General features: G+C 46.7%; 1 protein-coding gene across 3 annotated transcripts in view; it reads left to right on the forward strand.

The window, feature by feature from the left end:
- Nucleotides 1–26,911, forward strand: part of LOC123761403 (uncharacterized) — a 75,375-nt gene that overhangs the window by 31,099 nt on the left and 17,365 nt on the right. The window contains exons 2-4 of one of the 3 annotated variants that reach the window (XM_069313960.1): nucleotides 1,365–2,273; nucleotides 13,489–13,567; nucleotides 14,465–14,936. In XM_069313960.1, coding sequence (XP_069170061.1) covers nucleotides 14,872–14,936 — 65 coding nt within the window. In that variant the 5' untranslated portion in view covers nucleotides 1,365–2,273; nucleotides 13,489–13,567; nucleotides 14,465–14,871. The remainder of the gene's footprint in view (nucleotides 1–1,364; nucleotides 2,274–13,488; nucleotides 13,568–14,464; nucleotides 14,937–26,911) is intronic. The other 2 variants (XM_069313962.1, XM_045747422.2) reach the window with 2 other exon arrangements.

Consider the following 26,911-nt stretch of genomic DNA (forward strand, 5'->3'; position numbering starts at 1 on the left):
CATAGTTCAGGTCGCCCAGGTTGTCCGCCAGGTTATTCGGTCCAGCCAGTCTGCTGTCTATCCCTGTGCCCACGATGTTCATAAGTTTGCGCTGGCTGCCGTCTTCGGTAACATTTGTGGGGCTGACATTCGGGCGCGGGGTTTTGGAGGTTGGACAGGGTCTTGGCTGCTCGCTACCTTGTTACTGTTCCTGGGGCTGGTCGGGCCTGTGTCGCGTTGGGTTGGCAGTTACAGCCAGTTGTCTTGACTTCGGGTTAAGGAGCGAGTGCCGACCACCTCCCGGTTAAGTCCCTCTTGTTTTTGTCTTTGGGTAAGTAGCTCTGGGGAGCCGAAAGGGCTCCCCCAAAAAACCAGTGTTGTATGTAATGAAATGCCATTTTCTGGGTGAAACCTGGAGGCTCCCCAGCAACACTCCCTCCGGTTGGTGTTTTTTCGCGTTTTTTTGACATCCAGCCTCAGAACTGGGGTGTGGATAGCCAGTGTGAGGGTCTGGTGCTCCCCTTCCGGGGAAGGGGGAGCTGCGCAGACAGTGACGTGGTGACGTCAGGCTTGTTTGCTCGTTTTTATTTGGGGAGTTCTGTCCACGAGTTCGGCTTTCAGTAGCAATTTCTTAACTAGAATACAGGTGTGTTTTGGGGTGCTTACCTTTCTGGGTGCCTGACCCAGTCAATGGCAGACATAGAATGCTTCCAACCACACGGTGGTTTCTATAGGCCATGCTCCTCGTACTTTTCTGAGGAGGGGGCCAGGTTTTGGCTCGTGGTCTGCGGTAGGCCTAGAACTCCATTCACATTGATACCAAAGTCTAATATATCCATATCAGCCTGGATAGCTCTGGGAATCCGGGAAGCCTCCGGGTCTCACCCAGAAAATGGTGTTTCATTACATTCTACGCTGTTTTTTTTTTACGTTAATGATATTCAATAGTGTATCTTTTGAGAAACTTATATATTAAAATGTGTGGAACGTCGAAATAAATATAAATATAATATATTCATGTCATTAAGGTGAATCTATATATACTGTATATAGAACAATACAATACTTTATTTTTGGTGTTATTATACTGTATACACACTTTATATGTACAGTAACTACGAACATTTTCATGCGCGATTTTGAACCGCTAAGCTGTTTTGATGGGTGTGATAATTTCATAACGCGGCAAAGAGTTCAGCCTTGCTCTGCATGTTTTGCATAAAATTGTAACTGCAAGCATTGAATGTTATGTGTACTGGCAAGATATGCTCCTCTCCCACCTAATTGGAGTTATAGTACTCAACTTGTACATAGTCTAGATGCCCTTAGTTTTGTTTCGTCGCATTTAAGAGGAGGCAAGAAGCCATGATTTTATGTTATTTCAGTTACAAGTTTGGTAGAGGGGAGACGAAGCCTAGCCTGGGAAGACAAGATGGCTGACCCAACCAGATCCAGATAAGATCAGTTCCCACCGAGAAGAAACTGGAAGTTAAGATACTGGGTCTCTCGGATGTAGAGATGGTGATTGGCTGGGTGTTGGAGGCGTGACCAATGGAAGACTGCCCTGATGTTACATGATATAGCCACCTGAGGCTGATGTTGCCCAGATGTTACTATGGTCTGGGTCATTGTTCGAACAAAATGTACAGCTCGTCACTCCAGCAATAGTCTAAACTGCGAGATGGACGTCTAGACATACAGTAATTGAGGTTGAGAGCAGAGGAGATACCGTGCAACTACCTGGGAGGAATTTGGGAGTTTTGAAGCACGAGAAGCAGGCAAGAGTGACTGAAGCACCATGGTCTACTTATCATATAGGAAAGCAGTGTTGGAAAGTCAGAGGAAGAACCTGCAAGCCTTCCCTGGATTTGGTGTGACCTGAAGAAGACAGAGGTAGTCCTGGTCAATGTTCTTCTGGCAGCAAGGAAGCCCTTGTGAGGAGTGGCCACCAGATACAGCATCCTGCTATGGAAGATGAGTAGAGCAGTGTGGGGAGCGACAGGAATCTGGGACCCTGGTTGGCTCATGAGGCAACTTGTCATGTCAAGAAAACTCCAGTAAAAAGGAAGTGAGTACCTGTCGGACCAGAGCAGTACCAATTTTGGCCATCAGTGAGGCCTGCAGTCATTTGATTCATTGTGGGAACTGAAAAAAAGGAGGTCTACTGCAGTGACACCACTGAGGACATGGAAGGGGATCATTAGAAGGCAAGAGGACAGCTGGGTGATCAGCTACCAACCACAACAGGCTGCTGTAACAGAAGCAACTAGTCTACAGTTTATTAAAAGTAGAAGGTAGATCCACCCCCCACCCCCACCATTTCGCTTGTGTTAGGATGATTATAGTGTTATTTCAGTGATTATGGAATTACTGTTCTTTTCTTATTGCTATCAAGTACTTGCAGATATACTTAAATATGCTATTATTCTAGAAAACTATGAGCTTATCCAGAAGGCCAGGGCAATCATTTATAAGAGAGAGTATCGTTATATTAATAAATTCGGTGAGAGAGACTTGGTAAAGAAGATAAATTTGAATCTGGTGTATTTTTCTTGTTTGAGTACTTGCCTAGATGAGTTATATATATTTAAATTATAGTTTACTCATTAATATCCTGCATTGACATTTGGTCTACTATCTGTGCGTGGACTATGAAGTTTCTGAATTTGTGCTAGAGGAAGCTATAATTTTGCAGTAAAGATAGTTTTGATGTGTTGCCAATTGCATTCAAATTTCGCCGAGTATTGACAGAATTAAACTGTTTTGGTTTGGTGTCATTTCATTTTGTTGGCCTCAAGTGGGGGTATATTTGATTCAGTAAATTTTTGTATATTTTATTATTATGTCTGGTGTTATCCCACCTTCACTTACTAATTGTTTGCCTGAGGCCATGAGTAAATATGATTATAACCAATTAACCTTAAACTGACACTTTAGATCACTGAATGATAGGAGATTATCTGGTGGCTGCAGGTGAGCCTGCCAGATTGGCGACCTTAAAAGACGGTTTTTGCCTGCCGGGGACCACGAGCCAGAACCTGGCCCCCTCAGAGAGGCACAAGGAGCAATGGCCTGTAGAAATCCCCATGTGGTTGGAAGCATTCCATTTCTGCCATCTACTGGGTCAGACACCCAGAAAGGTAGGCGTCCCAAAACAGACTCCACCTGGTTAAAAATTGCTACCGAAAACCAAACTATCAAGCAGAACTCCTCAATTCGAAAAAAAGCATTACGTCACAACCGCCACCGTGCCGCTATCTGCGCAGCTCCTTCTCCCCGGGAGGGGGAAGGGGGAGCTCCAGACTCCCGCACCAGCCATCCAACCCCAGTTCTGAGGCTGATGTGTTGAGTGGCGGTTGTTCAACTCTGGCTCCTGTCTCTGCAGTACTGTGCCCTTGTGGTGTTGTTCTGCTGTGTTGTGGTGTGTGGGCCAGGAGTAATTCACTGAGTACTGGGGCTGCATGTGCCTATGTCCATCTTCCCTAGGTGCTCTGTAAGTGCTGCCCTTGCAGCTTGGGGCTATCTTCCACAAGTCATTCGGGGACTACCTCTGTACTGATCTTTTGCTGCTCGGTGATTGCCCGCCCTTGGAGTCAGTTGAGTTTGTCATAGCCGCTGTTTGACCTTGGGTAGGAGGTAGTATCGTCGCTGGTAGGGCCGCAAGGTACTGTGCAGCTTGTCTCCCATTATCACAGCGGCTGGTTCTATTCCTTCTGGAGATGTCGTGCTTTTGCGGGGGTTTTCTTTTTCTTTTTGTTTGTTGCCTGGTGGGGATCTGCCCCTTGGTTATTATCCACCCTCTGTTAGTCTGGTGGTTCCCCACTAAGTCCCTGTGATTGTACATGTCGAAGGGGCTCAGCTTTAATTATTCTCTTGGTAATTTGGGCCAACCGGTTGGCAGTACTTTGCCTGGGCTTCCCTTAACCCTTAAGTGCGCATCACGTCATATGACGTGTTGGACGTTGTTCCAGTCAACTGCGCATCACGTCATATGACGTGTTGGAGTACTACGCAAGATTTAAACGGCCCGCGGATACACGGGGTTCACCACACCTTCATCAGGGCTCTTGTAAACAGACGTAATTTAAAAAAAAAATCGTGGGCCAAACTCCCGGGTGTTATTGGCCTCAGTATTGAGTGAGCAACCAAGCCTGACGCACGCAGCATGAGCTAACAGCACTGCTGTTCAGCTTGTGACCACAACATCGCCTAAAAATGCCAAAATATACTTGTTCATGCTATTATGTAGCGATGATGACATTACAGAAGACCCCTGACTGATAAAACTGACCAGGGTTCTGATAATAGCAGGATTGTGGTGATATTTAGCGCTGTGTGCCATGGAGGGAGGAGTAATGCTGTGGGAGGGAGGGTGGTGGCGATGTCTTCTGACTGTGTGTGGCCACCTTTTATTGACTGCACTCACCATACCAGCTTAGTGGTTCGCTATGGTGAACACAAATGTAGATACGTACTTATATATAACGTGTGTATAGAGGGTATAAACAGCAAGAGAAGGTTGGGAGCCGCCATTTTGGTGAGGGCGGTGGCGTCGTCTGCACGACGCCAACGAGCAGACAACGGTGTTGTTTACTGGTTACCACGATGGTCTTTGGGCACCATACCAGTTTATTTGTACAAGTATGGTGAATAAAACAGGTAGATATTTATATATAATGTGTGTATACAGCGTAATAACACCACACAGTATTGTTGGAGGAGAAATATTAGTGCGTCTGGCCTTGAGGGCGGCAGCCATCAGCTGACTGTGTGAGGTCCTACGTCTTTGTACCTTTACTCACCATACAAGCCATGTTCACCTTGTACAGTTATGGTGAACAAAACATGTAGATACTTATATATAACGTCTGTATATAGTGAATTATAGCAAAAACAGTATTGTGGGAGGAGAATGTGGGCGAGTCAGATAACTTGAGGGAGGGCGGGAGTGGCTGGCTGGTACACGGCAGTCACTCCTCGTTACTTTTTGACTCATAATAGCTACTTAGTGGTTCGTTATAGTGAACAAAACATGCAGATACTTATATATAACCTGTGCTTATAGTGTAATAACCAACAAAGTATTTGTTCACTGATTGATGAACATAATTGAATCAACAATATGCACACCATATTTTTGAGTACAGCAATGATTCACTCATTTTATTATATAAATATATCAAACTACAAACTATTGAATAATATTACAGCAAAAAAACTATGAAAAATCAATCAGAGACATTGAAATAATTAGGTAATTATCTCTTTGTGGCAACTCTGGCCTGACAGCTGGCGAGCAACAGACCGCCTGGGACGCACGCTGAGTCAGCGCCTATTTTTTTGGCAGACTTCCCTGCCCTATAGCGGGCAATATATGCCACTTACGATTTTTTTATTATTTTTCCCGTGATCAGTGAACACAAATTAACAGGTTAGGAAGAAAAAAAAATTTTTTGTTTTTTTCAAAATTACATGCGCCTGTGGGGAAGAAAGGATATTATACCCCTAGCATGTTAAGGGTTAACAGTCAGCCTAAGGGTCCTGGAAAACCCCATTGGGTCTCATTGGACCTATGGACGCATCCTCTGGGTTCCAGCCTGCCGAGTGCGGGGTTGATGGTTGGTCTGTCCCCCGTGTCTCAGGGTGACACTCACCTGTTTCGCCTCCATCATGCTGCCTGCTGGGTTAATGACAACTTTGACCCGGAGTCTTGAGAGTCTTGTTCCTTGATTGTGCTCCAGTTTACCCATTCTGCTGATATTGATGTTCAAGTACGGGCGGCTTCAGCTTTACATGTACGGTATTGGTTGCTGCAGCGCGCTAAGTTGGTTGCTCACCTGGATGTTCCAGGGCTGTCCCGTTTGGGTTATAGGGACCCGGACTTGAGGGCATTAGTCGCATGGACTTTGGTTTCATCCGCACTCCCGAGTCCTTTCCAGGTTGGTGTAGTTCGTCCTGCATTCCCCCCCACCCCGCTCCCGGCTCCTAAATGTCTGAGGGTTTCTGTGTTTGGGCAGGGTTTAGATGGAAAGTGAGTCCCGGGGGCTGCCTTATCCGGATTGACGACGGAGGCATTTGAGCTTGTTCCTCCTGCATAAGATTCTGGGTCTTACCAGCAGACCCCCATCTTTTCTGCTTTTCTCCTGGACTTAGCCTTTTCTATGGGGGCTGAGGGTGTGGAGGATGGCTCTGCCACTGGGGCCTGGCTTGGAAGCTTCCTTTGCTGGTGAGGAGTCACCCTAAAGGGCTTTGATCCCGCTTGGGTTTTGGTGCCCTCATTGTGGGGTTTATTGTTGCAGGGCGAGGTTTTTTTTTTATCCCCATTCCCTGTACGAGTTTGATTTGGGGTCAGCTCCTCACCAGGTTTGGTTCCGGGTTCCCTTGTGTTCCTCGGCTGCCTCTTTCCGGAGGTTTTCTCCCTCTTGCATCCCGCCTAAGGAGGTTCAGGAAGCTCTTGCAACTTACCTCCTGCAAGACCCAAATTTTGTCTCTGTGATGGATCCGTCCTTGTTTGAGTATGGTTCTTCATCCCCATATTGGGTGTGTGATGAGGTTCCGGAGTCTTCCTGACATGCAGACTGCCCTTTCTTTTCACAGGCAGCGTGGCATGGTTTTTTTCAGACCTGCACGCTCAAATGGCGGGAGGCTGCTACCGTTCTGCAGGTTTGAGGGGCTATTTTCAGTGCCTTAATGCGTGCTTGTTTGCCCCTGTGCTTCCTAGGGATGTTGGGCCTTGTTCAGCTGCACATGCCGGTTCCCACCCTTTTGGCATCTTTGGTAACCGAGGATTTGCATGCTCGGGGTAATTTGGCCTTGGTCTTGCACTTTGTTTTCCCTTCTCGAGTGGTCCTTGGACTGGCTTGGGGAGGATGTGAAGGCGTTGCATGCCAGGCTTTCGTCGGGAGTGGTGTCCTCGGCAGCTAAGGGGTTGGCTGCACTGTTGAAGCTGTTTGAGTTGATTCTCCAGATGGTTAGGTTAGACTTGGGGGCATTGGTTGCTTCACCCTTGGGTTGGTCCGCCCCCCTGGATCCTTCCCTGCTGTTGTGGTTCCTCTCCTCCCCCTCCCCTTGCTGCTGGGTCCCTAATGTCTGTGGGTTTCAGAGTCGGGGCAGGGTTTAGTTGGGGATGAGACTCGGGCTGCCCCAGGGGCTGCCCCATTCGTTGCGGGGACAGAGGCCTTTGAGCCAGCTCCTCCCAACGAAGCTTCTGGGCATTACCAGCAAGCACCCTTCTTGTTGCCTTTCCCTTGGACTCTGCCTTTCTTCTAGGGTGGCGGGCGGCTTTGCCTCCGGGGCCTCTGTTAGAGTTCCTGGGCCTGTGGGGGAAGTCTGCTAGCAGCTCTGGGGCTGTTTGCCCCTGCTTGGGCTTTGTGCCTTCTGCCTTCCCTCTTCCCATCTGCTTTGTTTGCCACATTTGCAGGCATGGTTTTGGTTCCTTTGCATCAGCCACGTTTCCTTTTGTTTTGGTGGCCATTTTCTTTTCTTCGGGCACTTCCCCGTCTGGCTGCCAGGGCGGCACTGCAGTTTGTTTGCTTACATGTGCCTGGGAGTGTGCTCTCGTGTTTTGGGGGCATTTCTGTTGAGAGCCCCTTCGGCTTCCCGGAGCTATACAGGGCTGATGTGTATATATTAGACCATAGCAACAGTCAATCGATGGAGTTTTAGGCTTACCCGGAACCAGCGCCAGAACCTGGACCCCTCAGAGAGGCATGAGGAGCAATGGCTTATAGACACCTCCCATGTAGTTGGAAGCAGTCTATATCTGTTATCTACCAGGTCAGGCACCCAAAAAAGGTAGGAATCCCAAAACAAACTACAGCTGGTGAAAAATTGGTAATAGAAAGCCAAATGAGCAAATATAACTCCCCAATCAGAAAACAAGCAAACAAACATTGCATCACCACAGCTGCCGCGCCGCTGTCTGCGACCTCCCGCGCTGGCTACCCAACCCTAGTTCAGTGGCTGTTGTTTTGTTTTGCCTGGTGGTGGTCTGTCTGGTGTGGCTGTAGAACCACTTGTATGATTTTGGTGGCCCTCTGCTAGGTCCCTGTGATTGCACACTTCACAGGAGTTCAGCTTATAGTTTGTTTGCTTGGTAGCTCTGGGATGACAGGTTAGCAGTACCCTGCCTGGGCTTCCCTTAGCAGTCAGCCTAAGGGCCCTGGAAAGCCCCGTTGGGGCTCATTGGTCCGATGGAGGAGACTTCCGAGTCCCACCTCGCTTTGTGTGAGTTTGAAGGTTGCTCTGTCCCCTTGTCTCAGGGTGACATTCACCGCCTTTGCCTCCGCCATGCTGCCTGTTGGGTCGATGACACTTTTGACCCGATGTCTTGTGAGTGGTGTTCCTTTCATGTACTCCAGTTCACCCAGTCCGATAATACTGTTGATAGGGTGCAGGCAGCATCTGCGTTGCATGCGCAGTTTAGGTTGCTGCAACGCTCTAGGTTAATTGCCTTTCTGGGATGCCCTGCTTTGGTTATAAGGACCTGGACTTGGGGGGTTGTTAGTCACTTCAACTCTGGTTTTGTCCGTGCCCCCCCCTTGTCGCTACCCCACTGCAACACCCCCCCCCCCCCCCCATAAAAAAATCTGAGGGTTTGGAGTCGGGGCACAGTTTACTTGGTGGTGAGACTCGTGTGGCTTTGGAGACTGCCCCTTCCGGATTGGCGGCGGAGGCATTTGAGCCTGTTCCTCCTGTCAGGGGTTTTGTGTCCAGTGGTCCCCCTTCATTCCCGCTTTTCTGGTGGACTCTGCTTTTTCCCTAGAGGCAGAGGGTTTGGAGGATGGTTCAGCCCCGGGTCCTGACATGAAGGATCCCCAGGCTGGGGAGGAGTTGACTGGGGGGGGTCTTGGGCCCCGTTTGACCCTGCATGGGTGTTGGTACCCTCAGTGTGGGGCTTGTTGTTACAGATGGAGGGGTTTTCCTATCCCCCCCTCCCTGCATGATTTTGATATGGGTTCGACTCCTCCCCGGGTTTGGTTTCAGGTTCCGTTGGGTTCCTCCATTTCCTCGGGTTCCTCTGTTCCCTCATTCCGGAGGTTTCGTCTTCCTGCATCCTGCTGAGGGAGGTGCGGGAGGCCCTTGTGGCTTACGTTCTGCGAGACCCGGATTACACCTCAATAATTGATTCTTCATCTTTTGAGTTTGGCTCCTCTTTTCCTTACTGGGTGCATTACGAGGTGCCAGAGTCTTCCTGGCCGGCAGACTGCCCTTTCATTTGGTTGGGGGCTTGGCATGCGTTCTGTCAGACCAGCTCGCTTGAATTGTTAAGAGTTGACTATGGTCATTCAGAGTTACCTGGGGGGGCGAGTTTGAGCACCTCAGTACGTACTTCTTCGCCCCAGTGTTCCTCGTGATATTGGCCTGGTGCAGCTTCACGTGAGGGTTCCCTCCCTTTCGGTGTATGGCGGCCGAGGATTTACGTGCTCGTGGGCATTTGGCTTTGGTCTTGCGCTTCTTTTCCCTGCTGGATCTGTCTTCGGACTGGCTCGAGAAGGATGTGGAGGAGCTAGGTTCCGAGCCGGTGTCCGGTGCTCTTGCTTCGGCAGCTCGAGCATCGGCTGCCTCGTTGAAGTTGTTTGCACCGATTCTGAAGGAGGCGGTGTGTCTGTTCTTTGCTTCTCGCCTCGCGTGGTGACAAACAGTGCTCGTCCACTCTTTGGAATCTGCTTGAACCCTGGCTCTTAGATTTTTGTCCCCTTTCTGTGGGGAGCCCCCATGGCTCCCTGGAGCTTATCAGGCTAATGTACTTTATATTAGACCAGAACATTAGCTATGGAGTTCAGACCTACCAGGGACCAGAGCCGGAACCTGGCGCCTTCAGAGAGGTTTCAGGGAGCAATGGCCCTGACAAATCCTTATCTGCCATCTACCGGGGTTAGGCACCCAGAAAGGTAGGCATAACAAAACAAACCCCACATGGTAAGAAACTAAAACAAAACAAAAAGCGAGCAGAGGTAGAAACTCCTTACAATCCCAAGAAAACAAGCAAACATCACACTTTATTGCTGTGCCGCTTGTTTGTGCAGCTCTCCCCTCCTGAGAGGGAGAGGGGGGCCCAGACCTCACCTCTGCTGTCTTGTTGTGGTGTGTGGTGGCCAGGAGTACCTCATCAGTGCTGGGGCTACATGAACTTAGGGGATTCCTTCTCTAAGCGCCTTGTGAGTACTGCCCCTGTGTGTGTAAGGGTTATCTTTCCCTGCAGCATTCGGGAACCGCTCTCGTAGGGGTTCTTGCTGCTCAGCATTTGCCTTGCCCTTGGGGCCAGCTGGGGCTTGGGGCCCTTGTTTGGCCTTGGGTAGGGAGTGGTGTTGTGCTGGTTAGGGCATCAAGGTGTTGCGCGAACTAGTCCTAGTCGCGCTAGGTTGGTTTCCCACCCAGATGCCCCGCGGCTGCCCCGCTTTGGTTTAAGGGACCAAGGGACCCGGACCTGGGGGCGTTAGTCGCTTCCCCTTTGGCTCCTTCCGCGCTACCTGGTCCTTCCCCTGATGTTCGTCCTCCACTTCCGCCCCTGTGACCGCCTCACAAACGTCTGAGGGTTTTGGATTCGGCACAGGGTTTAGTTGGTGATGAGACTCGGGTGGCTTCGCGGGCTGCCCCATTCGGGTCAAGAGACGGAGGCATTTGAGCCGGTTCCTCCTGCCGAGGCTTCTGGGTCCCACCAGCAGGCCCCCCTTATCTGCCATTTGCCTTCTCTTCAGGGGTAGAGGGTTTGGAGGACAGCTCTGCCCATGGTCCTGACTTGGGGGATCTCAGGGCTGGGAAGGAGTCGACCTGGGGGCTATGGGTCCCCTTTGACCTCGCTTGGGTGCTTTTGCCTTTCTCGAGAGGCTTATTGTTGCAGGGGGAGGGGTTTTCTTACCCCCCTTCCCTGTATGAGTATGATTTTGTTTGGCTCCTCCCCATGTTCGGTTCTAGGCCCATTTGGGTACCTGGGCCCCATCTTTCCAGAGGTTTTCTATTTCTCGTATCTCCACGAAGGAGGTTCGGGAGGTTCTTGCTGCATACCTCTCGCGAGACCCGGTTTATGCCTCTGCGATCGATCCGTCCTCTTTTGAGTTCGGTTCTTCTTCCCGGTTTTGGGTGCGTTTGGAGGTTCCGGCGTCTTCCTGGCTGGCAGACTGCCCATTCTTTTCATTGGGGACGTGGCGTGGGTTCTGTTGACCTGCACGCGTGATTGGCGTGAAAATTCTACAGTTCTGCAGGTTTACCTGGGGATCGAGTTTGAACACCTTAATGCGTGCTTATTTGCCCCCTGTGCTTTCTCTGGATGTCGGCCTTTTACAGCTTCACATGTAGATTCCTTCTCTTTCGGCATCGTTGGATGCGGAGGATTTGTGCGCCCGTAGGCATTTGGCTTTGGTCTTACGTTTCTTTTCCCTTCTTGAGCTGTCTTCTGCCTGGCTTGAGGAGCATATGGAGGTGTTGAGTGCCGGTCCTTCATCTGGGGTGCTGACTTCGGCAGCTAGAGCGTCGGCTGCACTGTTGAAGCTCTTTGAGCCTATCCTGAAGGAGGCAGTGTCTCTGTGTTTTGCTTCTCGCCTGAGGCTGTGCTCGCCCTCTCTTTGGAATCTGCCTGAGCCTTGGCTCTTAGGTTATCGTCTCTGTTTTGTCCGTTGCTGTTTGCAGAGGCTGCGGTCTTGCAGTTTCTGCAAGCAGCTTTGTCTAGTTGTCGAACTTGTTGGTTCTCCAGGGTGGTCGTTCTTGGCCATCATGGAGGAGTCGTGCCAGGGTTTAGGGTTCTGCTGGTCGAAGTGGGCCATTGGTGCCAGTTTCTGAGCCGGGGTTTCCTTTGGTGCCAGCGTCGTCTGGTCGGTGCGGTGATCGCCCTGTTTGGCGCTTGGTTTCTCATAAGGGGCGTCGGCCCTTTTGCGGTTCACCCCGTTAACAGGGCGAGAGGGGGGGGGAGGATCGCTCTGTTTGCCCACGCTTGGTCCCATGATTTGTGGGCCTTTTCGGTCATGTTATCCCGCCTGCAGTGACATTGGGTGGCTCATCCTCCTTTCGGGGGTTTGTGTCTAGCAGGGCAGGTTTCTTCTGCGCTTCGTCAAATCATCTTGCAGTGGGTGCGCTTGGGTATGGTCGAAACGACCCCATTCCTCAGGTGGGTTTCCCACTTGTTTCCAGTGCCGAAACAGGACTGTGGGGATCTGTGGTTCATTCTGGACTTGTCCAGTCTGAACCCCTGGATTCCTTGCCCCTCTTTTCAATTGACTACTGTCTCAGGTCCGGCTTCAGTTGGAGCTGGGTGCCTGGATGGTGTGGTGTCCCTGGACCTCAAGGAAGCTTACCGCTCCTTGCCGCTTTTGTTGCCTCCCTTTTGGCCTGAATCTGGCACCTCATGTTTTCACGTGTCTTACCCGGGTTGTGGTGACCCCGTCTGCATCTGCTAGGGATTCGGGTTTTGGCCTACCTCGATGACTGGCTGGTGTGGGCTCCCAGTCGGTTAGCTTGTCTGCTCGCCAGGGATATGGTTCTTTCCCAGTGCGTCAGGTTCGGGTTCTTGGTGAACTGGAGGAAGTTCTGGTTCCGTCCCAGGTTCGGACCTGGCTGGGTCTTGTTTGGGATTCTCGGACCGCTTCCTTATCTCTCCCTCTAGAGGCATTACTGCAGCTGTGGTCCCACCGTCGGCTTTTTCTGAGGGGGTACTGGGTCACTCGGCGGTTGCTCGAGTGGTTGTGCGGGAGTCTGAACTTCGCCGTGCTGGTCTACCCGCCAGGTTGGGTTTGGCTTTGGCGTCTGTTTTAGTTCCTTCAGGGACACCCTTTCTGCCTCTCTCGCGATCGTTGGGTTCGTCCTCCGGGGCCCTTGTGTCGGTTGCTGCATCGCCGGCTTCCTCTTAGGGGTTTTCGGGGTTTGGTGCCTTGGCACCTTCCCGTGCCTTCGCCTGACATGTTTATGGGCGCATCGTCTCTTTGGCTGGGGCATTGTGAGCAGTGCTCACCATGCTGGCCAGGGACGGTGGGGTCCGTCCTTCCGACACACAGCACAGTTCGGGAGTTCGCAGCAGTCTGGTTCGCGCTTCGGAGGGTTCGGGTCGCTCGGGGTTCGCCCATCCGGCTCCATTTGGATTGTTATCCGGTGGTTCATTGCCTGAACTGTGGGAGTTCTCTTCGGTCCTTGCCTCTTTGGGGTTGGTCCCTTCGAGTGATTTGTCTGCTGAATTCTCGGGGTTTAGCTCTCCATGCAGTTCATATCCGGGGAGTGTCCAACGTCCCGGTGGACAGCCTGTCACGCTTCATACCCCTGTCCATGGAATGGAAGGTCGACAATGACTCGTTTTGTTGGATCTGCCAGATGTACGGACTCCCGGACATAAACCTCTTCGCGTTGTCTCCTGGAGGGCCAGTAAGGGATTCTTGGTGAGATTCTTAGGGCTTTTTCTACACCAGCACACAAGTTCCATGGAGCTGCTGAGCGCCCACCTTAAATAAAAATGGCATTTCATTACATTCAAAGCTTGAATTTGCATATTGTTTTCTTATGTAACACACTTTTAATTTTTTTCAGCTGTAGTGCTATTGGGACTGTTCGTTTTAGGATTATGCTGGGTCTTCTTCTGGAAATACTGTCCTTGTCGAGAGAGCGGGTATGTATCTTGATGAAAAATCAGTTTCTTACCATAGTGCTGTTATATCTTTTCATATTTAAAAAATATGAAAAGTTATTGATGTGGTTATTGATGTGGTTTTTATGGCAATTGATTTTTTCCATTGAAAGTGCAAACTTGGAATGCAAAAATAATCTGGGGGTCATAGTAAGTGTGGATTTTAAGTAAAAAAAAAAAGATCAATGTACAGGTGTAAATGTTAAAAATAAGGAAATTATTAGCATTACATAGTATTAATACATCTAATTTTATTCTTAATTTTTATCTTGCACTTGTTAGGCCCATTTAGATTATTCATTTCAGTCTTAAGCTCTGATGGACATAAATTTCCTTAAACAGGTTCAGTGAAGGATGACAAAGTTAATTCCATAAATTAGAAACCTCCTTTATGCAAATAAAACAAAAAATCTTAATGTACATTCTCTATGAAGGTAGAGCTAGGAGGGACATAGTGAAGTGTGCAAATGGATGAAAGGACATAACAAGAGGGATATTAATAATGTATTAAATATATATCAACACAAAATAATGGATGCAAAATTGATAAGTTAAGATTAAAAAAAAGACCTGGGAAGATACTGGTTTGGAAATAAGGTTGTTGATATATGGAACAATGTACTAGGTTATATAATAGATGTTGGATCACTTGAGTGTTTTAAGTGAAGGTTAAACATACATACATACATACATACATACATACATACATACATACATACATACATACATACATACATACATACATACATACATACATACACCTGAGGACCACATAAAGAATATTGTGCAAGGAGCCTATGCTATGCTTTCTAACTTCAGAATTGCATTTAAATACATGGATGGCGATATACTAAAGAAATTGTTCATGACTTTTGTTAGGCCAAAGCTAGAATATGCAGCTGTTGTGTGGTGCCCATATCTTAAGAAGCACATCAACAAACTGGAAAAGGTGCAAAGACATGCTACTAAGTGGCTCCCAGAACTGAAGGGCAAGAGCTACGAGGAGAGGTTAGAAGCATTAAATATGCCAAAACTAGAAGACAGAAGAAAAAGAGGTGATATGATCACTACATACAAAATAGTAACAGGAATTGACAAAATCGACAGGGAAGACTTCCTGAGACCTGGAACTTCAAGAACAAGAGGTCATAGATTTAAACTAGCTGAACACAGATGCCGAAGAAATATAAGAAAATTCACCTTCGCAAATAGAGTGGTAGACGGTTGGAACAAGTTAAGTGAGAAGGTGGTGGAGGCCAAGACCGTCAGTAATTTCAAAGCGTTATATGACAAAGAGTGCTGGGAAGACGGGACACCACGAGCGTAGCTCTCATCCTGTAACTACACTTAGGTAATTACACTTAGGTAATTACATACATACATACATACATACATACATACATACATACATACATACATACATACATACATACATATATACATACATACATACATACATACATATATACATACATATATACATACATATATACATACATATATACATACATATATACATACATATATATATACATATATACATATATATATACATATATACATACATATATACATACATATATATATACATATATATATACATATATATATACATATATATATACATATATATATACATATATATATACATATATATATACATATATATATACATATATACATACATATATATATACATATATATATACATATATATATACATATATATATACATATATATATACATATATATATACATATATATATATATATATATATATATATATATATATATATATATATATATATATATATATATATATATATATATATATATATATATATATACAGTGGTACCTTGCATAACGAATTTAATCCGTTCCATGTTCGTCATGTGAAACGGACGTCATACAAAACGAGTGTCCCCCATGTAACCAGTGTGATGCACTGTGTTTATTGTGAAATTTCCCCAGTGTGCATGACATCAAATGTTCCCCAAAATATAATTTTTCTTTGTAAAATGATAAATTACCGTCCCTGAACATGTCTATGTAGAAATAATTACCAAATTCCACTTACTTTGGCTGTGAGGGCGTGGACAAGGTGTGCTGTGACGTCATCAGGGGCTGGTCGCCGGTGTGTGAAGCTCCCAGACACGGTCGCGCAGGCCATTCAAGCACCGCGTGTTGCCACAAATATATTTTCAAATATTTTTTCTATGCATTTCCCATGCGGTTTTATTTGTTTCTTTTATCGTATATGATGCATATTTGTGACCTTTACAATATGTATACAGTAGAATGTTCATAATTTTCCATGAAACTGTGATACATGTGTCAGTAATGTGTCCACAATAAATGTTTATTGTCACAATATTACGTGGTAAAAATTCACTAATATTACAATATGTACAGTTTTACATACTATTTACACAGTAACACACTGTATTACACACTCAGTACTTTGGAGGTGCATAATAGTCAACGAAGTAGTCCATGGTACACAGCGCGACTTTGCTCTCCTTGCACCAGCTACAGATAGATTTTTGTTTCCTGTTTCATCGTTATGTGTGCTTGCAAATAATGCACTCGCGTGCACTCTTGGCTTTAGTACTTGTAGGTGGTATGTAGCCAAGCTTGTAAAGCATAAAGTAGTATTGAAACGATTATAGGAAAAGCTCAATTTGTAAGGTAGTCTTGAAAAGATCGCTTTGTAAGGTCCCACACAGGAAGAGATTCAGCTAGCCTCAAAGAGTGTCCATCAGTCAGGAAGAGATTCAGCTAGCCTCAAAGAGTGCCCATCAGTCAGGAAAAGATTCAGGTATTCTTGAAAATATCAATGAACACCACCACCATGGAAGCCGCTAACACTGTTAATCTATGCTACTTGTATCAGATGCATCATCACTGAACGCAGAAAACAATTCATCTATGTATCATCTATATACATTAGAAATGGCAAGGGTGGGGCTCAAAGCTACACCTGGATACGCTTGCTGTATCATCCTCATAGGTGCTGTATCACTGGCATCCGACCGTTGTGTTAAGCCCTTATTGCGCCTAGCTTCACCAATGTTATGACTCTTATGTTCTTCAAACAAAAGGGTCTGAATTGCACCGACTGAGCACAGTCTTTCAACACCGTGTGGGACAGGTGTTTGAGAGCCAGAGGCACGTGTGCCACAAATGGTTGCTCACGCAGTACTAACCCAGCCAGCAGCCCTTGTCTTTCATATTCGTTATGGCAAAAGGTTCGTTCAGTGTTTGTTGGGTAGGCTGCTCCATTATGACAATCTTTCTTTGTTTCAAATGTGTTCCATTTGTTTTGTATTTGTTACTTACGTCTCAATAATGGAGCAGCCTACCCGACAAACACTGAACGAACCTTTATGACATTTATCCATTTTTCAAATTGTTTCAACAGTTCTTTTATTTTTCGTTTTTATTTTTTTTTAACAAACATGGAGCAGCCGACCTGTAGACCACCGAACGAACGTTTTTGACATTTGTACTGGTTTTCAAAATTCTTCATTTTTTTATTATTTACGTTTTTTGTATGTAAGAAACATGGAGCAGCCTACCTGCCGACCACCGAACGAACCTTTTGCTATAAGACAAATGAAAAATAAATATTGAACACATTTGAAGAAAGGAAAATGTCATAATGTTTTATTCAGTGTATGTAAGGTAGGCTTCTCCATTATTGAGACGCAAATGACAAATAAAAAACAAATGGAACACATTTGAAACAAAGAAAGATTGTTATAATGGAGCAGCCTACCTGCCGAACACCGAACGAACTTTTTTGACATTTGTTGTATATCAGACATTTCATTTCTTTTTTCCTACAAAAATGTCAATGCTTTGCAACATCTCAGCAGTCACCCTTTTATATCCCAGCATCATTAGCATCTTTAAACAAGAACAACATAATTTATGTGCATCGTCGGAGGCGTCTAAGAATGTGCAAGCAGCAGCGCGACCCCACCATGTGGTGTTGACGTTACTCAAACCAGCGTTCGTCATACGGGACGATTTGACGTCGATCGGGCCGTTCGTTACCCAAAATATTCGTCTTTTGGGGCAATCGTTATGCGAGGTACCACTGTATATATATATATATATATATATATATATATATATATATATATATATATATATATATATATATATATATATATATATATATATATATATATATATATATATATATATATATATATGACAATGTCAGACCACGGAGGAAAAATGAAACAGGAATTTCCTGTTTCCTCCTTCTGAAGATGTATTAATATACGAAAGTACTTAAGGAAATTCCTGTTTCATTTTTCCTCCGTGGTCTGACATTGTCACATTTTTAAATCACGTGTTTATTTTCGTGATATACACACACACACATATATATATATATATATATATATATATTAGTATATTTTGGTAGCAGTCTTTCCTGTAGACATATATTATTAAATATGACCGAAAAAGTAAGATTAATAATTCTAACACGAATTTTCTCAATCTTTCGTACATTTCTTTTCACTGTTGGAGGTAAATCAAAAATCAATTCTCCAAAATTAATTTTTATTTCTAGTCTGACGCGACACGAGCACGTTTCGTAAAACTTATTACATTTTCAAAGACTTTAGTTCACAAATACACAACTGAATAGAACTTACGCATCTCCGATTTTATATCTACATTTGAGTGAGGTGGAAGGGGTGATGTGGCATTAACACAAGACAGAACAAGAGGTGGCATTAATAGGGTATTAATTTCATCAACACAAGACAGAACACGAAACAATGGGTATTGAATAGAAGTGTTTGTAGAAAGCCTATTGGTCCATATTTCTTGATGCTTCTATATTGGAGCGGAGTCTTGAGGTGGGTAGAATATAGTTGTGTAATAATTGGCTGTTGATTGCTGGTGTTGACTTCTTGATGTGTAGTACCTCGCAAACGTCAAGCCGCCTGCTATCGCTGTATCTATCGATGATTTCTGTGTTGTTTACTAGGATTTCTCTGGCGATGGTTTGGTTGTGGGAAGAGATTATATGTTCCTTAATGGAGCCCTGTTGCTTATGCATCGTTAAACGCCTCGAAAGAGATGTTGTTGTCTTGCCTATATACTGGGTTTTTTGGAGCTTACAGTCCCCAAGTGGGCATTTGAAGGCATAGACGACGTTAGTCTCTTTTAAAGCGTTCTGTTTTGTGTCTGGAGAGTTTCTCATGAGTAGGCTGGCCATTTTTCTGGTTTTATAGTAAATCGTCAGTTGTATCCTCTGATTTTTGTCTGTAGGGATAACGTTTCTATTAACAATATCTTTCAGGACCCTTTCCTCCGTTTTATGAGCTGTGGAAAAGAAGTTCCTGTAAAATAGTCTAATAGGGGGTATAGGTGTTGTGTTAGTTGTCTCTTCAGAGGTTGCATGGCTTTTCACTTTCCTTCTTATGATGTCTTCGATGAAACCATTGGAGAAGCCGTTATTGACTAGGACCTGCCTTACCCTACAGAGTTCTTCGTCGACTTGCTTCCATTCTGAGCTGTGGCTGAGAGCACGGTCGACATATGCGTTAACAACACTCCTCTTGTACCTGTCAGGGTACACTCCTCTTGTACCCTGACAGGTACAAGAGGAGTGTTGTTAACGCATATGTCGACCGTGCTCTCAGCCACAGCTCAGAATGGAAGCAAGTCGACGAAGAACTCTGTAGCGTAAGGCAGGTCCTAGTCAATAACGGCTTCTCCAATGGTTTCATCGAAGACATCATAAGAAGGAAAGTGAAAAGCCATGCAACCTCTGAAGAGACAACTAACACAACACCTATACCCCCTATTAGACTATTTTACAGGAACTTCTTTTCCACAGCTCATAAAACGGAGGAAAGGGTCCTGAAAGATATTGTTAATAGAAACGTTATCCCTACAGACAAAAATCAGAGGATACAACTGACGATTTACTATAAAACCAGAAAAACGGCCAGCCTACTCATGAGAAACTCTCCAGACACAAAACAGAACGCTTTAAAAGAGACTAACGTCGTCTATGCCTTCAAATGCCCACTTGGGGACTGTAAGCTCCAAAAAACCCAGTATATAGGCAAGACAACAACATCTCTTTCGAGGCGTTTAACGATGCATAAGCAACAGGGCTCCATTAAGGAACATATAATCTCTTCCCACAACCAAACCATCGCCAGAGAAATCCTAGTAAACAACACAGAAATCATCGATAGATACAGCGATAGCAGGCGGCTTGACGTTTGCGAGGCACTACACATCAAGAAGTCAACACCAGCAATCAACAGCCAATTATTGCACAACTATATTCTACCCACCTCAAGACTCCGCTCCAATATAGAAGCATCAAGAAATATGGACCAATAGGCTTTCTACAAACACTTCTATTTAATACCCATTGTTTGTGTTCTGTCTTGTGTTGATACTTTTAATACCCTATTAATATCCCCTCTTGTTCTGTCTTGTGTTAATGCCACATCACCCCTCCCACCTCACTCAAATGTAGATATAAAATCGGAGATACGTAAGTTCTAATCAGTTGTGTATTTGTGAACTAAAGTCTTTGAAAATGTAATAAGTTTTACGAAACGCGCCCGTGTCGCGTCAGACTAGAAATAAAAATTAATTTTGGAGAATTGATTTTTTATTTACCTCCAACAGTGAAGCGTAATGTACGAAAGATTGAGAAAATTCGTGTTAGAATTATTAATCTTACTTTTTCGGTCATATTTAATAATATATATATATATATATGCCTACTGCAAATATTCCTTTATTATGTTCTCTCAAAAACAGTGGACAAACCAAATAAAAAAACAGTGTTGAATGTAATGAAATGGCCATTTCTGGGTGAGCCTTGTGGGTCCCCCTGAAGCTATACATTGAGATGGTCCCATTTTCCATGTTACATTAGCCATAGAGTTACCTATGGCTTACCGAGAACCAGAGTCAAAACCTTACCCTCCCTCACGGAGGTGCACCCGTATGTTTCACAAAGCCTAATGAAGGAGGCAGCATCGACGGTCCACTCCGTGGAGATGGGAAGGAATCAGAAAAATCTGTCAGCAAGAACATTGGACATTCCCTGGATGTGAACAGTGTGCAGAGCTAAACCCCAAGACTCCAGCAGAAGACCTACTCAAAGCATCCAGCTCCATTGGGACCAAAGCGAACCCCCACATTTGAGGCAATGAACCACAGGGGAACAGTCAGAATGGTGCCAGTGTATGGAGCCCATCTGAATCCTGAATCCTTTGCAGCACATGCCACACGGTCATAAATTTCCGAGCCATACTGTGAGCTGATGAAAGGGAGGAGACTAACGACCCTGGCCAGTTTGGTTAACACTGGTTACAAAAGCCCCAACCCAAGCCAAAGCATCCATGAAGACATCAAGTGAGAAGACACCAGGGAAGAAAGCCTTGGAAAGTCCAAAGAGGAAGCCAGTCATGCAGCAGCTTTTTTTTCAGGGATATTCCTGCATGGACCTTAAGCCTCTGGTTGGCTTACTAAAGCAGCTGGTGAAGGGCCACCTTGGCCCACATCCAACAATCACAGAGGTGGCAATGGGAACTGAACCAGAGACACCAGAACGGCCAACAAAGTCGCACTTTGCCCCAGAGGAAAAACAATGTAGGCAAAGTTAAAGTTCCTTCGCAATTGCTTGAGCAACATTAGAGTCACCCAGGGCCGAGTCAACACCAACAGACAGTGGCACTGTAGTCTGGTGAAGGCTGCTGGAGAAAGGGAAAGCCGACCAAGAGTCGGATACAATGCCCAGCCAAGTCCGAACTTGGGATAGAACCAACTGGGACTTCTGCCAGTATACCAGGAACCCAAACACAGTGAGCTTAGAAAGAACTTGACGCCTGGTTAGCAGACATGTGGACCAACTGGGAGCCTACACCAGTCATTGAAGTAGGTTAAAATACGTACCCCTAAGAACTGAAGACTAGCCACAACTCGAGTGAAGCGTGTAAACACATGTGGAGCCAGATTGAGACTAAACAGGAGAACTTGATTTCAATTCCTGAAATTAGATATATTGGTACATTCCAATATGTGTCCTGAAGGTACAGGGAGATCATTCAAGCGTCCACCTCTAGTTCAAGATGACGCTCGGACAAAGTGGTCATCTGTAACAAGGGGGTAAGGAATGAACTAGTTTGGATGCGAGAAGTTAAGGATGAACTGAATTTCCAGCAAGTCCTGTTTCACGACCAGGAAGATACGGGAAATCCACCGAAGTGATGAAGATGTTTCGACTACGCCAGACGCCATCCACTCCAAGATGATCCAATGCAGGCAAAGGGAAGAAGCATATCAGGACCGACCCAAACCACAGAGGAAGGAGGAGCTGACCAACTTCAATGTAGGCCATAGGAAACAACCTGAAAAGCCAACAGATCATGAGACCAGAAGCTGGCAAACCCCCAGAAGGCCTTACCTTGACCCACAACAGGCAATGCAACTCTATCCAACTGCCTCCAAGGATCAAAAACGAGAATGCCGAGAACAAAGGAGGTCTGAAATAGGATGACAAGCAGCAGGTGCTGAAGGAAAAAAGTGAGACACAACCTCCTCAGGAAAGAGAAGAGGAGAAAAAAGGACAGTTGGACAAGTCCCACGCCGACTTCAAAGACTAGGTCAACACTGCATGTCGACGAGTGAATCAGGCTGTGAAGAATGTGGCCATCACATCCCAGAGTATGGGAGTGTACAGCTTGAGGAAAGCAGCTGATACACCTACAGCAGAAGGCAAAACCCCCGCATGAGGCCCCTCTACAAAGTATCTCAACATCCTCCCAGAGCCAGTCAGTATGTAGCTCAAGGAGGCCCAGAAACTGCACTATGGAACCCTAATGCGAGCATATATGATGGTGGTCCACCACAAGTTCCAACAACAAAGGGACTTAGGGATGGAGCTGCATGAGGCCTGTGTCTAGAGAGGGAGAGAGAGACTGGGAGCAAACTGGCAGTCATTGAAGGGTGCATAAGGAAGCCCCCAAAAAACATCTGCAACACAGTTGACACCTCACGCCACTCAAGTGTGCGGGTATGACAAAAGCTGCCCCAAGTGAGAACAAAGGATTGTCCACCAGCCAGGAAAACTCCAGAACCTCATAACACATCCTAAAAGGAAAAAAAAGATCCAAACTCAAATGAGTAAAGGTCCATCAAAGATGCATAATCTGGGTCTTGCAGGAGGTACATGAAGAGTGCCTCTGAAGAGGGACCTGAAAGGAAGGAAACCTCTGGAAGGACAATATGCCCCAGCTTGGAAATCCTCAGACATCTCAGGGGCAAGGGAGGAAGATCAGAAGAATACTCAAAGGGGAAATAAGAGGAGGTGCAGATGGAGTCAAGGTGAAGTTCAATTTCACCAACACCACCAATTCCGGGTCCTTAGACACCAGATGGGGCAGCTCCAGGGCATCTAACCAGGTACAGTATATAGCCTAAACCACAGCAAACAAGCAAAACAAACTCACAAAGCAGATGCAATCTGATACACCCTGACCTTATCAGAAGAGTCAGAAAAAACATGGGGAGAGAAAACCCCCACAAAATTCAGGTTTGAAGGTGTCAGACCCAGCAGGCAGCATGGCAGAGGCAGAATGTGTGTTCTTCACTCCGTGACACCAATGGCAAACAACGCTCAAACTCTTACAAGGCGAGACCAGATTTGGGGGGAATATCCATAGGACCACTGAACCCACAGGAGGATTTCCTGGGCCTGGGTAAACCAAGCAGGACACCCAAGCACTTGGGACGCTATGCCAGACGTAAAAATAAGCTGACACTACCTGGGTTACATGGTTGTGAAGTCCGACCTTGGTACACTGAAGGAAAGCCCGCCAACTGCAAGTGAACCCTTCCAACAAAAGTTTTACCGTACCTGGGTTAAGACAGAGAAGGCATAAAATCTTGACTCACCCTGGGCAAGGGCCATCACAAGTGAGGAGGACCTCTAAAGGAGTGACTCCCGAACACTCCAGAGAAGATAACTCTTAACAATGCAAAGGCAGTGCTAGGGAGCACAGTAAGAAGGTAATCCTGAGCACATGCAACTCCAAGCACTCTGCAAACCAGGCTCATTCTACACTGCAGTGTACAATAAAAGGCACCAAGGCAAAAAATTCAAAACACTTAGCTGAAACGGAGAAGCCTGCATGAAAGAAGTGATATGGTAATAAATTATCAACTTCACCTACAGCAGTCAGGTGATCCTAACCACACCAGTGTAAGAACTGACAGCACAGACCTTGGAAGGTGGTAAATTCACCTTTCCACTCCTTTCCACCAAATGAGTTGAGGAGGTGGGACGAATGAGCTCATACTAGTTTTGAGAGATTCAATCATTTCATTACATATTTGGGGAGTTTATTTGTGTGTTTGGAAGTTTCAGTCTTCCTTATACTGAAACTCAGTCTCAGTGGTTTGTTTTGACTGACTTTCTGGATCCCTGGAAGGAGTAACAACTCCATGGCTGTTGTGACTTGGTAGATAGGAACCATCTCGGTGAGTAACTTCTGGGAGTCACAGGGGTTTTTCCCAGAAATTCTCCAGTAACGAGCAGAGAGTAATCAAATGAATTGGCTATGCACATTATATACCGGTACTAGTTCATTGGAGTGAGGTGCCGCTGTAAAGTTCTTTTTCTTTTATCCTTTGGAAGATATGTATATGTTATTTCTGGGGGTAATTCCTTCGGCTCCCCAGAGCTAACCGGGCTGATATGAATGTATTAGACCCTGCCATCAGTCAATGCACATGGAGTTCTAGGCCTATTGGGGACCACGAACCAGAACTTGGCCCCATCAGAGAGGCACGAGGAGCAATGACCTATATAAACCCCCGTGTGGTTGAAAGCATTCTGTATCTGCCATCGACTGGGTCTGGTAACCAGAAAGGTAAATGCCTCAAATTAACCCTAATCCTATTCCCTGGTTAACCCTATTCTGGTTAAAATATTGCTACTGAAAGCGGAACTACTGGACAGAACTCCCCAAATGAAAACGAGCATGACGTCACCGTGCCGCTGTCTACACAACCCACCTCTCTCTTCGGGAGCGGAAAGGGGAGGGGGTTGTGTAGACACCACTGCCCTGCCTATCCACCCTGCAGTTCTGTGGCTGCTGTGAGCTGGCAAGGTCATGTGCCTCTGGCTTTAGTTTTTCCAGTCCTGTGCCTTGTGGCATGGTGTTGTCCTGTGGTGGTGTGTGAGCCAGGAGTTATTTCGCAAGTACTCGGGCTGCATGTGCCTAGGGTCACCTTCCCTAGATGCCCTGTAGGTACTGCCCTTGGGGCTTGGGGCCATCTTCCACAAGTCACCTTGGGGTCTACCTCCACAAAGTCTGATGCTGCTTGGTGATTGACCGCTCTTGCAGTCAGCTGGGGTGTTTCATGCACCACCATTTTCAGGTAGCAGGTAGTTTCGTCACCGTAGGGAGGCAGGGTACTGTGCAGATAGTTTTCACCTTTCATAGTGGCTGGCTCTGTTCCGCCTGGATATATTGTCCTCTTGTGGGGGTTTTCTTTGGTTTTCGTTTTCCTGCCTGGTGGGGGGGGGGGGGGATCTGCTCCTTGGTTTTGGTTACACCCATATACTGTATATATCTTGGTGGTCCTCCACTAGGTCTTCCCGTGAGTGTACATGTCCCAGGGGTTCAGCTTTAGCGGTTAGGTATCTTTGGGTGCCGGTTAGCAGTACCCTGCCTGGGCTTCCCTTCTTGAGGTTATCTTGAGATGATTTCGGGGCTTAGTGTCCCTGCGGCCCGGTCCGCGACCAGGCCTCCACCCCCAGGAAGCAACCCAAAGCAGCTGTCTAACTCCCAGGTACCTATTTACTGCTAGGTAACAGGAGCAGCAGGGTGAAAGAAACGTTTTGCCCATTTGTCTCCGCCTCCACTGGGAATCGAACCCGGAACCTCAGGACTACGAATCCGAAGCGCTGTCCACCCAGCTGTCTCATAGGCCTGTGACAGCTGGACTTCCCTTAGTGAGATAATGAGACTAAGGGTCTTGGGAAACCCTGCTGGGGTTCATTGATCCAATGGATGTGACCCCTGGGTCCCCTCTTGCTTCGTACGAGTTTGAAAGTTGCTGTCCCCTAGTCTCAGGGTGACACTCACCGGTTGTGCCTCCGTCATGCTGCCTGTTGAGTCAGTGACACCTTCAACCTGGAATCCTGCGTGTTTTGTTCCTTGTTTGTACTCCAGTACACCCAGTCCACTGATCATGATATTTGGGTGCAGGCAGCTTCAGTATTGCATGCTCAGTTCAAGTTGCTGCAATGCGCTAGGTTGGTTGCTCATGTGGAAGCCCAGAGACTGCCCCATTTTGGTTATAGGGACCCGGACTTGGGGGTGTTAGTCGCTTTGACTTTGGTTCAGTCAGTGCCTCCTTGTCCTTCCCCCTGCTATTGTTCATCCTGGTCCCCCCCCTCCCCCCTCAAAGGGGGGGAGGGGGTCTTAGGGCTTCGGGGTCGGGACAGGGTTTAGAGGTTTCTGAGACTTGGGCATTTTCGAGAGTTACCCCCTTCCGGGGTGGCTGCGGAGGCATTTGAGTCAGTTCCTCGAGCCTTAGCTCCTGGGTCTGACCAGTGGGTCCATCCTCTTCCTGCTATTCCAGCTGCCCCCTCTTTTTCTTGTGAGGCCAGGACTTTGGGGAATGACTCGCCACCCGGGCCTGACGTAAAGGTTCCCGGGGTTGGGGAGGAGCTGATTTGGGGGCCTTGGGACCTCGCCTGGGTTTTCCGACCCTCCTAGGGGTGGTCGTGCTCCCTCCTAGGGAGCCGGTCGGCCGAGCGGACAGCACGCGGGACTTGTGATCCTGTGGTCCTGGGTTCGATCCCAGGCACCGGCGAGAAACAATGGGCAGAGTTTCTTTCACCCTATGCCCCTGTTACCTAGCAGTAAAATAGGTACCTGGGTGTTAGTCAGCTGTCACGGGCTGCTTCCTGGGGGTGGAGGCCTGGTCGAGGACCGGGCCGCGGGGACACTAAAAAAGCCCCGAAATCATCTCAAGATAACCTCAAGATAGGGGGGCTTACTGTTACAAGAAGTGGGATTTTCCTTTTCCCCCTCTGCGTTCGAGATGGATTTGGGTTCAGCTCCTCCTGGGCTCGGTTCCGTTTCCCTGCGGGTCCTTCAGTTCAGTCTTTTGGAGGTTTTCGGCTTCGCGCATCTCTCTGGCTGAGGTGCGGGTAGCCATCGTGGCGTAACTCCTCCACGACCCGGTGTATGCCTCTATAATGGATTCGTCTTCCTTCAGGTTTGGGTCTTTGTCACCATACTGGGTTCAT

This window comes from Procambarus clarkii, chromosome 7 (assembly GCF_040958095.1).
Source record: "Procambarus clarkii isolate CNS0578487 chromosome 7, FALCON_Pclarkii_2.0, whole genome shotgun sequence".
Lineage (NCBI taxonomy): Eukaryota > Metazoa > Arthropoda > Malacostraca > Decapoda > Cambaridae > Procambarus > Procambarus clarkii.